This window comes from Nesoenas mayeri (genome assembly GCF_963082525.1).
Source record: "Nesoenas mayeri genome assembly, chromosome: 4".
Taxonomy (NCBI): Eukaryota; Metazoa; Chordata; class Aves; order Columbiformes; family Columbidae; genus Nesoenas; species Nesoenas mayeri.
In genome coordinates, this window is record NC_137540.1 from 69,816,228 (window position 1) to 69,830,579 (window position 14,352).

Genomic DNA, 14,352 nt, shown 5'->3' on the forward strand with positions numbered 1-14,352 from the left:
GATTAGTGCTAAAAAGGATAGAGACCAAATAGTTCTCTTTAAATGCCTGCTATGGAACCTTTCTGGGCTAAAAGCTATTATTAATAGACTTGTGTTACATGGAATGCTTAGCCTCCCTCTGAACTTTTTAGCGCTGTGGCAAATAACGTGTAGTTTTAGGAGTGGAATGTTCTTTTTCCATTTGGAAGCTTGAATTTTGCATTGCAAGAAACGAGACATTATGTAGCTTTTTTCAGATGGCATGAAGTATTAGTTTACCAGTTTCTAAAAAGTTTGTCTTCCAACTTAGTCTTGCTTCAAGCATAACTTAGGCCAGACAATGCCCTGTTAAAACTTGATCAATTTTGCATGATGTTTCAATTTTGAAATGCTTTGTGGATGGTGCAGAAAGTGCCAGTAGACCAAAAAAATCACAACACCTTTCGTCTAGAGTCAGTAGCAAAATCATCTAGATGTGGAGTTAGTACTGCTGGCATGATTAGCTGCTTTGGCTTGCTGAAGCAGAGATAATATTTTAAAGGACCTACTTATCCAAATTGGAATTTTGACTCTAGCTAATCCTTTTCTTCTACTGGGAGCTGGCTAAGTACGTCTTTATAGGGTTGTGGGTCATAAGGGTTCAATGTAGGTCTGAGCAAAGAGTGGGAAATAATATGAAGGAATAGAAAAGGGGCAACGATCCTCTGTGTTCTCACTGGGTAATTTTAGTACCATGGGCATAAAAAATGGAATTGGGATCAAGAAACACCTACATTTGTGTTATGGGAAAATCATCTAAAAATCTTGTGATCTTTTCTCCTTCATCCAAGATGGAACTTCCAGAGACAGAGGAGAAATTGTTAGAAGTGTTTTGAGCAAATGTAAATTTTCCCAGCGAGATGAGCTGTTGCTGGAACATTTTGTCCTGCAGGATGCAGAGGAGGAGGAGTGGGTTGGAAATGAGTCTGGCTGCCGTACTCTCTGAGAGCCAAGAAGAGATTTTTGAATTGGCTTTCTGCTCTTCATCAGGACTCTTCATCTCTTTGAAAGTAGGCTGTCAAATTGGATGAGCCTCTGACATCCTTTAATTGACTGGGGGGTTGGGCAATACATATTTTTAGTCGTCTTCCCAAAAAAGATCTCAGTGATGTCACTGAGAAGATACGGAATTCGTGACACGAGCACTTTTCTCTCTCCACCCTTAATTTTGGCAGAGATTTTACAAATCGTTACTACTTGTGGCTCAACTTTTAAAGAATAAAACTTCTCTTCTTTAGTTGTGCTGTAGAGATAGAATAATAAATCTTTTCTTGGACTTCAGAATGTGTCGTAGAACAAAACTTTAAATCAGAGATAGTGGTGATACTGATTCCATCACAACTCATTTTCCAAATGTGAGGAATGTTAGCTTTGGCTTGCGTTGGGAGTTTGGTTTTTCTATTTTATTTTTTATTACTTTTCATTAGTCTACCTTTCAGCAATAAAAATAACTTCTCCCCCCCTACCTCTTACCACCTCAGCTTAAGGAGATCCTGGTAAGATTAAGTCTCTCCCAGGACAGAGACTGACTAACATCTTTTGTTATGCGTATTTATCTTGGATGGCTCAGCTTTCTCTGTTCTACCTAATCAGGCTCCATAGAGGAGAGTGTGCTAAGGGAAGAATGGTCACAGTCTTGTAGGACTTCATCCAACTTGGAGAACTAAGAGCTATTATTATTACCTCAAGTCTTGGAGGATCTTAGTGTTTGAACTTGCATGCCTGGCTCAGCTGCTTCCTGTAGAGATGTGGTGACAGCAGAGGTGGTTTTGGGGTACAGGTTGTATGGAAAGCGGGGCATGTCCTTGCAGAACTTGATTGTGCCAAGATCTCTGTTGCAAGGCAGCTGAAGAAATGCAAATTCAGCAGGATCCACGTTGCCTTAACAGGGATGGTCAAATGGTTCCTGTTACTGAAAATCCAATTAGTTTGAAGTGCCAAGCAGTTCGTGAGGGTTTCAGCCTGATAAGCAGAGAGGGTGTGATAAGTAGACACTGAAAAAGAAAGTTAGCTGCCTTCCAGATGTGGAAGGAGAGCATGGTAGAAAAAGTACATAAAATAAATAGCTTACTATCTCTGTGGTTATATTAGATACATACCACAGCACAGGATCTTGAAAGAAACAAACGAAAAACCACCTAAAAATGTGAAAATATCATGAAGAGTCTTCTGGATTATAAGTCACATCCTTCTAGGAGATATTGAGAGCTAAAAGCTTGTAAGGCTTGAAAATATATATTGATAAAGGTTTAAAATCATAATGGTATAGTGAAGATAAAGTGACTTTTAATCTCCTGTCTCCTAACAACCAATAATAATTAGCAAAGATGAGGGAAATAATTGCTAGTAGAGCATAAATAGCTGAACTAGAGTGGGTTGGGACTTGGGTCAGTTTGAGTGCTGAGGCTGCAGGGGTGATCCCAGATCCCTTTGAACTGGTCAGTTTGACTAGTCAAAGTAGTATGGATTGGAAAAACAGGAGCAAAACGTGTGAACCTTCTTCCTAATTATAGGAGAATGTGCCTGGCTCAGTGTGGGAAATGCTGTAGTTGGACAGGCACCTTGACAAGCAGCATCAGCATCCCACAACATGTCTGCACAAGTGTTTGTGTCCAGTTCATGGTAAACCAGACTGGGGAACTGATCCAGCTGGAAAACAACCTCTCCCAGAAACAAAAGGAAGTGTTTTGGTTTTATCCAACTATCAACATCCCTTCATGTAGTTGTCTGTGTTGCAGCAAAAACACTTGTCCTGGCACACTGCTGTGGGCAATGAATAGCTAGAGAAGAAAATGTGTTGATGGTTCTGATGGCAGCCGAGGTCTATCAAACTGCAACCTAGAGTGGCTTTCACTGGAAGAAGTGTAATGGTGGACACATTTTTTCCAGTTAAGCATTCATTATGTTGTCATTAGCAAAAAAGGACGACCCAGTAGGAGCAGATTTGTAGTGTAATACAGTTAGTATGGATGTCCACAGCCTGGTGACTTGCTTTGGACCAGTGTGCTGAGCATCTCATGATGGCTGTGGTGCACCTTCTGGCTTTGTTTCAGAGTGGATTATTTCTGGTGAGACTGGTCCGTGCTGTGAGATGAAACACATTAAAGGAGGATAAGGAGGGAATTTACTTCCAAAGCTTGCTTCTGGTCTGAACTAAAACCCCTACTCTTACGGTTTGTGCTTGGTACTGAGAAACTGAATTTGCTGATGGGGGAACAGTAGAAACTGGGAGCTAATACATGTCTGGCTAACACCATTTTTTCACCCTTGTCTCATGTAGCCCTTAAATAGATTTAAAAATCTTTCTCAGCGGAGCATGTGTAATTTAAAATAGTATTGCTAGTAAGTGTGAGTTGCTAAAAAGAGAAACCTTTTTTTTTGAATTCCCGCTTTGCTTGTGTTTCAGAACTGATTGGGTTGCACACAGAAAGGGCCTGCACGGTTGCAACTACTTTCAGTAGCTGGTAGGATTTAGGAACGTGGATAACTATATGAGTTAGCCTGATTCTGAAAGTGCCATGTTTCTGTGGTTTCATTTGCCTCCCTTTTATCCTCTCATAAAACTGAATGTATTGGGTCATTAACAGAAGATTAATACTCTTCTGTCCATCTCTTTATTCTATCTTGTATTATGCCAACTTAAAATTTCAGTGAAACATTTGAATATTAGTAGGAAGAACTAATCAAAGTATAAATACATTGTCGTTAACTGATTACACATCAAAACCTTTTTCCTTCCCTGTCCTTGGTAGTTTTACTGGTTTTACTTTTTTCCTTGAAGGAAAAACCACACATTCTTATATGGCCCTTCCAAACAGAAATGTCATTAAGAACCAGCTGAAAAGTTCAGCAGGTGTTTAACAGTAGCCTCTTAGTTGTGGAAGTCTTAATCCTTAACATGAATCTGAGAGTCTTTGTGCCAGTTACTAAACTCCTTAGCTTCAGTATATTTTCTATCTATATATGGACAATTTCTGACCCTAGTCAGCATTTCTTTTGACTTCTATTCTGGATTTATAGGTCTAGTTTTAACTTCACCAGGTTTAAAAGGGATGTGACAATGTTCAGTCGTTCTACTCTAAATACTGCTCTGTTCACACACTTGCCATTAAATTTGCACAACATTTTGTGAGCTGCACTTTGATATGTGCTCACATTGAAAAGGGTAAATGCAACTTCTACTGAGAGTGTATGAGCTTGAGTGTCTTTGATATTTGGCTTGGTGTAATTTCAGAACAAGATGTGGTAAATATTTCAAGGTGCTTTCCTGAAAGATAGGGCACATTCAGTAAAAAGTGCAGATACCTGGGCAGCATCAGTTCTGGTTGAAGAGTGCTTGTAAGCATCATCTCATAGAGCAAATAAAAGTAGATATGAGAATTAGGCCAAAAGATGGGCAGAAATTATAATTGCGGGACAGTTTTGAGGCTAAAGGAGGCCGTTACGTGGCAGACTTCTATGAAGGTGAAATAGTGTATGGTTAGCATATGAAAATCATTTGAGGAAGTACTTAAAGGCAACAGGTTTAGAAGATAATCAAACATTACCGTTAATACTATTAATACCTTAGTTTTAGATGGGTTTAACTTGGGACATGGACTCAAGTGGCTTTTTTTTCTTGTTAGTACTGATTATTTAAGTAGCTGATAAGTAGCAGCATGGGAAATACTCTGTTTTATGGAAACATTAATTTCAAGTTATTTTCTGCTATTCTCTCTTTTTTTACCTTAGACTTTAAAACATAGCAAATGGACATAAGCTTCTGGTGCAGAAGCAGTGTTCCTTCCCCAAGGCTCATGTCGCCTTGTTTAAATTTGTAAATACCTGTGTATGGATCTCTTCCACTATTTTTATTCCATGAGCAGTCACTGAATACACTTGACCACTTAAATCACAAACACAAATGATTAATGCATGCTACTAATGGATCATCAGCATGAGTTGAGGAAAGATGTTTTGATTAACACAGTAAGGCAAAGTTATAGGAAGAGGAGTTCATTGAAGGCAGTGTGAAAAATTGCGATTAATACCAATGTAGACTTGGTTTTGAAAACTGGAAGCGAGTTTGAGATCTGTGGTGAGCCTGAAAGACCTGATGACAGAAGGAGGAAAATCAAGAAGCTCAAGTCCTATGGGTTTGTTCTGTTTTTTCTTGAGAACTGGAAAAATGAGGAGGATTTGAGGCAAGTACAAAGGTCCATTTGCTGTGGTAAAAGGAACCAGCTAATAAAGACTTTTGGAAGACAGTAAAGAACAATATTGCAGCAGTTACGGGTTCCTGATGCTGAGGGAAGAGAGGGGAAGAAATTATATAGAGGATGCTTAGGATAGAAAGAGGCAGCTGGTGAACCTGGTGCTTTTGATTTAGATGACTGCTCGCAGAACAAAGGTATCTAAGCTTTTGTTAGTGATGCTTTTACGTGTATGGTAATCTGTCCTGCTTACAAGCTTAAGATCTGGTGTTTGCTGACAGGTAGCAATTACATAACCTTTAAAATAGAAGAACCACAGGGAATATATTAAAAGTAGCTGAGGGTTTGGAAAGCTGGGAAGTGTTTGAGCTACCCACCACTCTACTCTGCTTTTAAGAAGTGTCTAGTGATGAAACAATGTGGTAGAAGGTCTTAAAATAGCAAAGAGCGTTAAACGTTCAGAACAGGGTGCTAAGTATCTGCATGTTTCATATGCGGTTCTAGTACACCTGGCTAAGGCTTCAGTAGTAGTTTAAATGAGGGAAAGCTTAAGCCTTTCCTTCTGCCTTGGATAAAAAATCTGAGGTAGAATCAGCTTAATAATAGGAAATGGTCAAATAATATCCTTGTCTTTACTATGTATGAGTCTCATCTCCTGTCAGAAGTTGTAATCAATAGTATGCTTTCATTAATAGAGACATGTAATCTGAAATGCCAGGCAATAGCATTGGTCACAGAGTGGTTTACTTGCACGAATGAGCGGTCCAAAAATGAGTCCTGTTGTTACAACACTAATTGTGATGTACAGAAGAATTTTTCTGACTTTTTCCTTTTTCTGCCTCAATTTTACAGAAAACCAGACATGACACACTGACGGCATTTGGAAATAAACTTTGCGATAAGATGGAAGAATAAATCTCGAGACTTTTAACCAAAACAAAAATGGCTCATGAGTATTGAAACAAGAGACCGAAGAGCCTCCAATACTTCTGTGTGAGCAGTGGAAAAGGAACAACTACCATGGTAACACTAATAACAGAAAAGCTGCAGAACCAGAGCTTGGATGATCTGACGTGTAAAACGTACAGTATTAATCTGGTAAGGATCTACCAAAATAATACGTAAATGTTAAATGCAAAGTAGGTTAAAAGTAACTCGAAACTACATAACAAATTCAAGAATGTAGATCAGTCAGAATTCGGCTGTTTAAGTTAGGATTGGTTTGCAGGGTGGATAAGAGTTGTAAGGGGAAGAAGTGAAGCTTCAGTGTATGGTCTGTCTTGAAGTGAGGGTTTCTTAGTTTAATGATGTTTTTAACCTTCTAGCTTCATTTTAAATAATCAGCAAAAAGCCTGTTACATTCACAGAATAAAATTTTCTAATAATTGAAAAGAACTATTAAAACTTCTCAGAATTCTTTTTTTCCCTAAGAAAAAACACAAATGCTTGTATGTGGTGAAGTTTTCTTCATATAGCTAAGTGCTTGATATCTGATAACAGTATTTACTTACAGAAGTCACTGACCACCATGTAGGTAACTATCAGCTCTGGGCAGAAGGAGAACAGGTCATCGGGTAAATACACTTGAACTGAAAGTCAGGTTACTGACTATCAGACTTGTTGATGTTAGTAGATCCTATCTGATCAGTGTCTCAGATGCCTCGTGCTCTGAAAAGGGTTGTAATATTTACTGGAAATTTTTTATTTTTGCTGGTTTAATAATCTGTGTGTATGGTTCAAGCATGTTATTGAGACACTCAGGAATTTATTCTCTTCACATTTAACTTGTGAAAACGAGATATTATCTCTGCTGCAGGGTAAGTAGTGCAAAATTGTCTCCTGTCAGTTTGGGTCTCCACCTGAGAACATATTTTTCATGTAACACACTAGCCTTGTTTCACTGACTTTAATTGCAGTGGCACCTTCTGTACATCAAACTTCAGGGTACCGATGGGACACAAAAAAAATTAATTTGGCTAAATGTCAAAGTATTGTTCAACTCCAGTGCTGTTATTTTTTTTAAGTGATGAAAGATGCAAACATTGAACTCGAATCATGCTCAGTTACTTTAACAGTAAAATTCTGCCTCTGTAACTTGTACTTAAGTAGCTGAGTAGCTGCTTTATTTACTGCACAAGTCCAAACCGAGTGAAGTGTATCCTGAATATGATGGAGTTTGAGCACAACCATCTGCAGTTCTCATATGGGAAGTGCGTGACCCTTTGTCCAGTACTCTGTCCTGTAAGGATGTCTAATAGTAGGCATTAATCAAATTGTTTTATTTTTAGAAGTGTAACAGGTCCATTTAGAGTTCTTCTTATAACTAACTTGGTTTTACTCTCTTCACCTTAAATATGTGCTATTCTTGAAAGACATATAGAAGGACTTGGAGTTACGTTAACCCTTGTAGAAGTGCTTACTCAACTTGCCTTTGTTTCAGCTAGCTTGATGAAGCACTTGAGATACGACGTTTGTAGGGGACTCTGCTGTGTTCTTGATCTGATTTTGGACCCGAGACTTAAGAGAGCAGAGAAAGATGTATCACTGCTTTTATATTCTGTGGAGTCTATGCAGGAGTGTGTTGGCATGCTGTAATGTGTTGTGGGTTTCTTGTGTTGTTTGGTTTTGGTGTGTGTGGTGGATTTTGTTTGTTTTTTGTTAATGTTTATTTGTTTATTTCTGTCCTTATCTGTACTTACAATAAAACAGGGAAAAGGAGGAGTAGAGTGGAATGGAAAACGGCAGATGATGTCTCATTAGTTGTGTCATCCACACCCCTCCTTCTCCCCCACCTTAATCTGTCAAATAATTGGTTTTGTAAATGCTTTAGTCCTTGGAGAAAATGCATTCGGAGGCCAGGGACAGGTTCTGTTTATACAAAATTGCAGATTGAAAAAGTGTGGAAATCATGAAGTATGGTGTAAAATTCAGAAGAAAGTGTGAATAAAAGTATGCAACTAGGTTACTCCCTCTTGAAAAGGATTTGTGGGAGCACATGATGGCTTCTTGACTAAAGCATCAACCTAAGATAATAAAACCCACACTTTTCCACTAGTAAAGGCAACTACTAAATTTTAATAAGGGAAAAGACTGTTAGTGGGGTCTTGAATCAGCTCTAGCACATTTAGACTTCTTGGCAAGAAGTTCACAGCAATGCTGTAGTTTCTTCTAATAGCAACAACAATTTACAGCAATTCTAAAATGGTCTTGCCTGTACCTTTCATTACTTGCGCTGGCACAAAGTTCTGTGGGACCATGTGGTGAGTCCTCTTGTGAGCTGATGGGAGGATTAAGAGTAAACTTTTTTGCCTGGGTTAATGTTAACCCTTATCAGTTTAATGATCCCTTTCACAGTGTGTCTGCACTGTGCTCACCCTGGCACAAATAGATAACATAGCTGGGGACAAGCTATTCTGTAACACAGCTCAGAAATGAGGGCTATAAAAGAAAGAAAAGTTAGCTCTTTCAAAGCTGTTTACCTCCTAGCTATCTGAGCTGTGCATAAAGACGACATATATAGGACATAATATGGTTTTTCATTTGTGTAACCTATATGATAACTGAGTACCTTTCTTTACCTCTTGCCTGAGTACGTTGTAAAACACTGACTGTAGCCTTTCTTACTGCTCTGTTAAACGACATGCTAATTTTCCAAACTGGTGTCACTAATTTTGTCAGTACATGCTCATTATGTTGCACAGTCTTGTGCTGCACCTGTCTACAGGAGGGGCGAAAAAAACCAACTCAGAACACCACCACAATTTGCTTTCCTGCTGTAGAAGCAGGAAGGTTGTCCCAAGCTTTTATCCCAGGTGAGCACTGTAGCTCACAAGGCAGAATAATATCCCTAGTTGGTTGACTCTCCCTCACAACAGTGGGGTGTTCTGCAAGCATATTATTAGTTTAATGAGTTGACAGCATCGTTAAATGAAGTAGTTGGTCTTTATTTCCTTGAACATAAATCTGTTGAACCTTAAGAGTCTTGAGGGTTTTTCTGTATGTTCTGGCAAAGCTCGCACTTTTTTGGTATTCATGTAGAAGCTGGTGTTGGTTTGTGAAAAGCGGTGTGTGAGATGCAAGAATTCAAGGTCAGGTATGAAGAAGGAAATGTGAGCATCTCCAGGTGAGCACTTGTGGAAGGAAGAAGCTCTGTTATAAATCTATTCTGTGCATGTGGGTCTTCATGAGTTTTAATTTTATAAAGCTGACTTGTGTTGGAAGACTTAGAATTGGGCTGACTTCCTTGGATGGAAACCTACTTGCTGAAAGACTTGAGGGCTGAGACTAAGATGTGACTTGACTTAATCACTTCTTCACATTCTGAAAAAAAGGTCAAATACTTCTCACTCCTTCTTATCTAGTCGTATTCGAAGGATGTTTGGTAGAGAGATGGAGGTCTGGCATGGCCTATTCAAACAGTGAAAGTCACTTATATAGATGGTGGTGGTGAAGTTGGTACTGGAATAATTAATGCTGACCTTCCTGTGGCTTGGGAAGAATGCTGAGAAATTGAAGAAATTCAAACATATGTAAAAAACAGAGAAATAAATTTTAAAATCACAAAGATCAAGAAGTCATTCTGAGAATAATGAGGAGGATAGTACAGGCCATGAAGTTCTTCATGTAGTTGATTGCAGTGTATGCAGAATAGCCAGAATTATTTTTGTTATAGTTGGGTCTTCGCTAGCAAAGAACCTTTAAACTTGTGATGTAAACTATAATTAATTATTAGTCTCATTTGTGTGCCTCTTGTATTTACTCAGTTCAAGACTAGGTTTCTTTTGAAGTCAATATTTTAACAAAAGAACAGTTACTAAGTCTCAGTAAACCAATTTAAACTTGCAGTACTGTCCTAAATGTCATAACACGTGATTTCTTTTGTGCATTTGGAAAGACTATGCTCAAAAGAGGTTCTGCGTTTGAACAAGCATTTCAAAATACACCCACTTTCTTGCACGAAGCAAACAATTCCAACCTTAGGTGGAACTTGTGGTTTCGCTGTTTTGCGTGTCTCTATCATGAAAAAATGTGCTTGCCTTCTTTTTGTGAAAAGTTCCCAAGAGGCATCAGATTTTGGTGCTTTTTTAAACATCAGAAAGCAGTAGTTGGAAAATGGACATGCATGGCCTCTTGATTTCAGGAAAATTGCCTTATTGAATAATTTGGCCTTATTCTAAGGAAGATTTCCTTCACAGGTAGGGTAGCAGACTTCCCTATAGAGGTTCTTCTCTAGTATAATTTTAAAAAAAGCTCTTAAATGAGGAAGCTTCAGGAAGCTCATAGCACAAAGGGAATGACTGGGGGAGGGTAGAGTGTGGCCAGCCCAGGGAAGCTGATAAACTGGTTCAGTGCCCTGTGACAGTAATATCTAGTGGGACTTCTGCCATGTGCTGTAGAGATAAAAAGATCCTCCCTCCTTATAAACAATTTACAGCTTGATAGAGTCAAGTCTGGACTTTCAAACATCATTAAAATATACTGCCAGGTAGTGTCTCCAAGTATTTTTAGTTTCAGTTATAGAAAGCCAAGTACATAGCAAAAAGGAGATTCGTTATTCTCCCTTTAGTCATCCTTGAGCCTTCACTGGAAATGGTGCAGGTCACTGTCCCTCTTCTGCACGTGGTGTCAGGTGTGACATTCTTAGTGAGGGTTTTTGGTCTCAATCTCCAAAGAATTAGCACTTTTTTGTAATTGTAGTATGTCTGCTTTCTTGTAGAATTGAGCACTGAATTCACTAGAAGCTGATCAGAAATGGCTGTAAGGATGGGGCTGCTGTCTGCATTAAAGAACATCACTGTCATTCTGTGTAGCATGGATTGTGTGTGTACGGTCCCACTTTTTCCATGTCCCCCTTGAAAAATGCTCTCAGTGCTTTGCAGCTGTCAAAAGTGTAGGGGTTCAGTCTCTACCTGATAGACAAGGCTTTTTAAGGTGGCTAAAGTGCAGGTAATTAAATAACTCGGACATCTGATGAGGAGCTTGTTAAAGATGCATTTGGCTAAAAACTATTTGCAAAAACTATAAATCAATCTCATAATTGCCACAGGGGATTGTCCTTGAGGTTCTGTTCCTTCTAAGCATCCAAGATCTTTGCCGATGTGAACAGTCTTTTAAACATCCCTATTACGATGATTAAGTCAGTCTTATTGCCCTTTTCTATGCGGTTCAAGATATATTAGCTTTAAAACTTTTTGGCATGGAATTCTGTTCCAAAAATACATTTTTCTTAGCTATAACCTGACAGTTGAATAGGCTGGTATTGTCTCTCACTTGGAGAAAACTGGAGAGGGAGGAATTGGCTGAATAACCTTATCTTTAAGTTTCTAATTTGTTTTTTTTCTCCTTCAGAGATGGCTGGAATGTAATTATTATTGTTACCTAAATGTGCTTGTGTGTTCCATATGATACCTTAGTAGCTGTTTAAACGATTGAGACTAGTTTTTTAGATATGTGTGGTATATAACTGGCAACTACAGTTCTGAAAAGCAAACTAGAAAAAGTGATTGCTGCTCCTGCTGTCAAGTTGCAGACTTCAGATGGTTTGAAAAGGGCTGATTAACTACGAATCTGATGGAGATTCAGACTTGGAGTCCTGTTATTTACTTAAAGTAGCCTTCTTTAAAAACAAGTTATAAATGCATCTACAGATGCAAATATAAAGGAAAAATCAAATGGCTTGTCTCATATGCAGACATTGATTAAAAAAGATTAAAAATCTAATTGCTGCCCTGTTCTTACATGTGTTCCATTATTTCCTACCTCTAAAACAATAACACCAAGGGAATATTGCCATAATTTAGCATTTGTGTCTTGTATGTGGGGCTCAGGAATATAAAGTTGTCACCAGTGCTCTGTGTTGATACACTGCAAGAAGGAAAAGCTTTGTAGCCCAAGCATGTTTGTTTAAAAATTGACTTTGTATCTGGGAAGGAAGTGTATGTACAATGCTATCGTCTTTGGCTATACACAAAAAACAATGTTCACATAAATTGTGTTGCTCTCTTCTTAGAGAAATCTTCCTTTCCATCCTGAGGTGGCGATGGGGGAATAAATAATGGCCCTTGGGCTCTGACGGAGCCTTAAGCAATTTATTTATAACTCCTCTGTAGGAGGCTGGGTAGCAAGGTCTATTATTTGTTTGAGAAATCTAGACCCTTTGTAGTAATGTTTTCTAGGTAAAATTAGCTATGAAAATAGAAGACATTCTGCACTCAAACTTGTCTTACTGTGCAGATGCTGCTGATGAAGCTTAATCATGAATTCTGAAGCCCTTTATGCACAAATTTAGTTTTAAGTGTGGCTTTTGCATTGTTTCTGAGTAGTGAACCATCACCAATAAACTCTTGGTTTCAAAAGCTGTCAGTCTGCAAAAGATTTTTCTAATGGCTTTTGCACTTTTAAGAAATAAGAAAACATTACCCTACATTGATTCTTAAGAAAATGTAAAATACTAGCAAATCCTAATTTGGGCAATGTTCATTCTGGGGCCCCGTGAGAGTTTGGATGTTTAATTTAGATAAAGCTATTCCCGTCTCTTAGTTTAAGGTGAAGGGTATGTTGCTTTTCACCCTTAAAATTGAAAATAGACACCCAACTGTCACCCTGTAACTTCATCTCCACTGAAATGAGAATTTTATCAAAACTTTTCCATTAAGGGTGAATTATCACCTTTAATTTTGTGGTTTATTCACATGGGGCGATGTTGCAACTCTTGAAACAGTTTGATACTCAGCAGTATATCAGAAAACATTACAAATAGATGCCAGAGGTTTTGTTTAGAAAGATCAACTGTTCAGGAATTTCTTCTGCATACCCAGCAAAACCTCATATTTCTAAAGACGTGGTTAAATGCACATATAGGGAAACGGAAAGCTGCATGCAGTTTCCTTGGTGTATGCTCTTTCGCACAGTTAAAACTTACTTTTTTCTGATTAATTTCAGTACTCGTCTGAGAAGCTGAACAAAAGTGGCAGCTTGTTCCCTTTCGAAATCAACGGTAAGTTCTTCAGAACCCTCAGCTGTGTTTTACTGAGGTAATTGGTGTAGCAAGCAGCCTTTCTTTTGTAAATAAGGTGAGGGGGATGGAGCATGCTGCTGTAGAGCCTGCTGGTTTAAGCTGGTCTTTGAACAATACTGGGAATAGCTGGTTGTTAGTTTTGTACTTGTGATCTGCTTTGCATAGTAAAAGCCCTTGTAACACTTGTTTTTTGGTTCGGTATCTGCTATAGTGCACAGAAAGCAGAGCAATGCTGGTTTGCAACCAGCAGAAAGCTCTGGCATCTTCACACACCTCCTTACATCTTTGTCACACAGAATATCCAACTTGATGCAAACCATTAATTGAGGTCCAGTGTTAACATACAATACATATACATACATATACATACATACATTGAGGTCCAGTGTTAACATACAACACAATAACATACAAGTGTTATTTGCTTTGGCAAATAAGAATAAATCATATCTAGAAAAAAAAATGAAAATGCTAGTTATTCATATGTAAACTTTATGCTGCTTTATTAAGGATGGACTCAAAATTTTGCATATTCTGCTCTGTCTTTAAATGTGGAAGATTTCTATTTGTGCAATGGGATTCCTCCTAAAAATGTGCATCTTGGTTTGTGTGAGGTTTCAGAGGGAAATGGTGTTTTATCTTAAATACCATTACTATGTAAACAGCTAAAACACATGTGCAACTCTTGTTGCCTTTTTTCTTTTACAACAAACTTTAAATCAACCTCCCAGCCTGGGAGAAAGCTTCCTAAAGATTTGTTTAAAAATCAAGCGAGTCCAAGCTAGGAAATTGTCCTACAGTAAATGCTAGAAGTTTCAAACATTATCTGGATCCTATTGTGTTTGCTATTTTACTTGCATTGAATTATGGATGGTCCCTGCCTTGAAGAGCTTACATGCTTAAGGCAAAGCACAGTATGTGGTTGTAGCCATCTGAAAGAATGGAGGAGGAAGGACAGAGGAATTCTAATAAAACATGTTGTTTGAATAGGCCAGCTGTCTGCACAGCTAAATGATTTTGAGACAATGGGGTGTTCTTTAAATAAGATCCAAAAACAGGATAATCCATGACATACTTTGGGCATGGAACATGTACAACTATTTGAGTTTGCAATTTTTTAAGCTA

General features: G+C 38.3%; 1 protein-coding gene across 3 annotated transcripts in view; it reads left to right on the forward strand.

Moving 5' to 3' along the window:
- The window catches only part of FAM53A (family with sequence similarity 53 member A), a 70,575-nt gene that overhangs the window by 15,745 nt on the left and 40,478 nt on the right, over positions 1-14,352 (forward strand). For all 3 annotated transcript variants that reach the window (XM_080344454.1, XM_080344453.1, XM_080344455.1), the window contains 2 exons: positions 6,063-6,308; positions 13,152-13,206. In XM_080344454.1, the coding sequence (XP_080200580.1) occupies positions 6,231-6,308; positions 13,152-13,206 (133 nt within the window). In that variant the 5' untranslated portion in view covers positions 6,063-6,230. The remainder of the gene's footprint in view (positions 1-6,062; positions 6,309-13,151; positions 13,207-14,352) is intronic.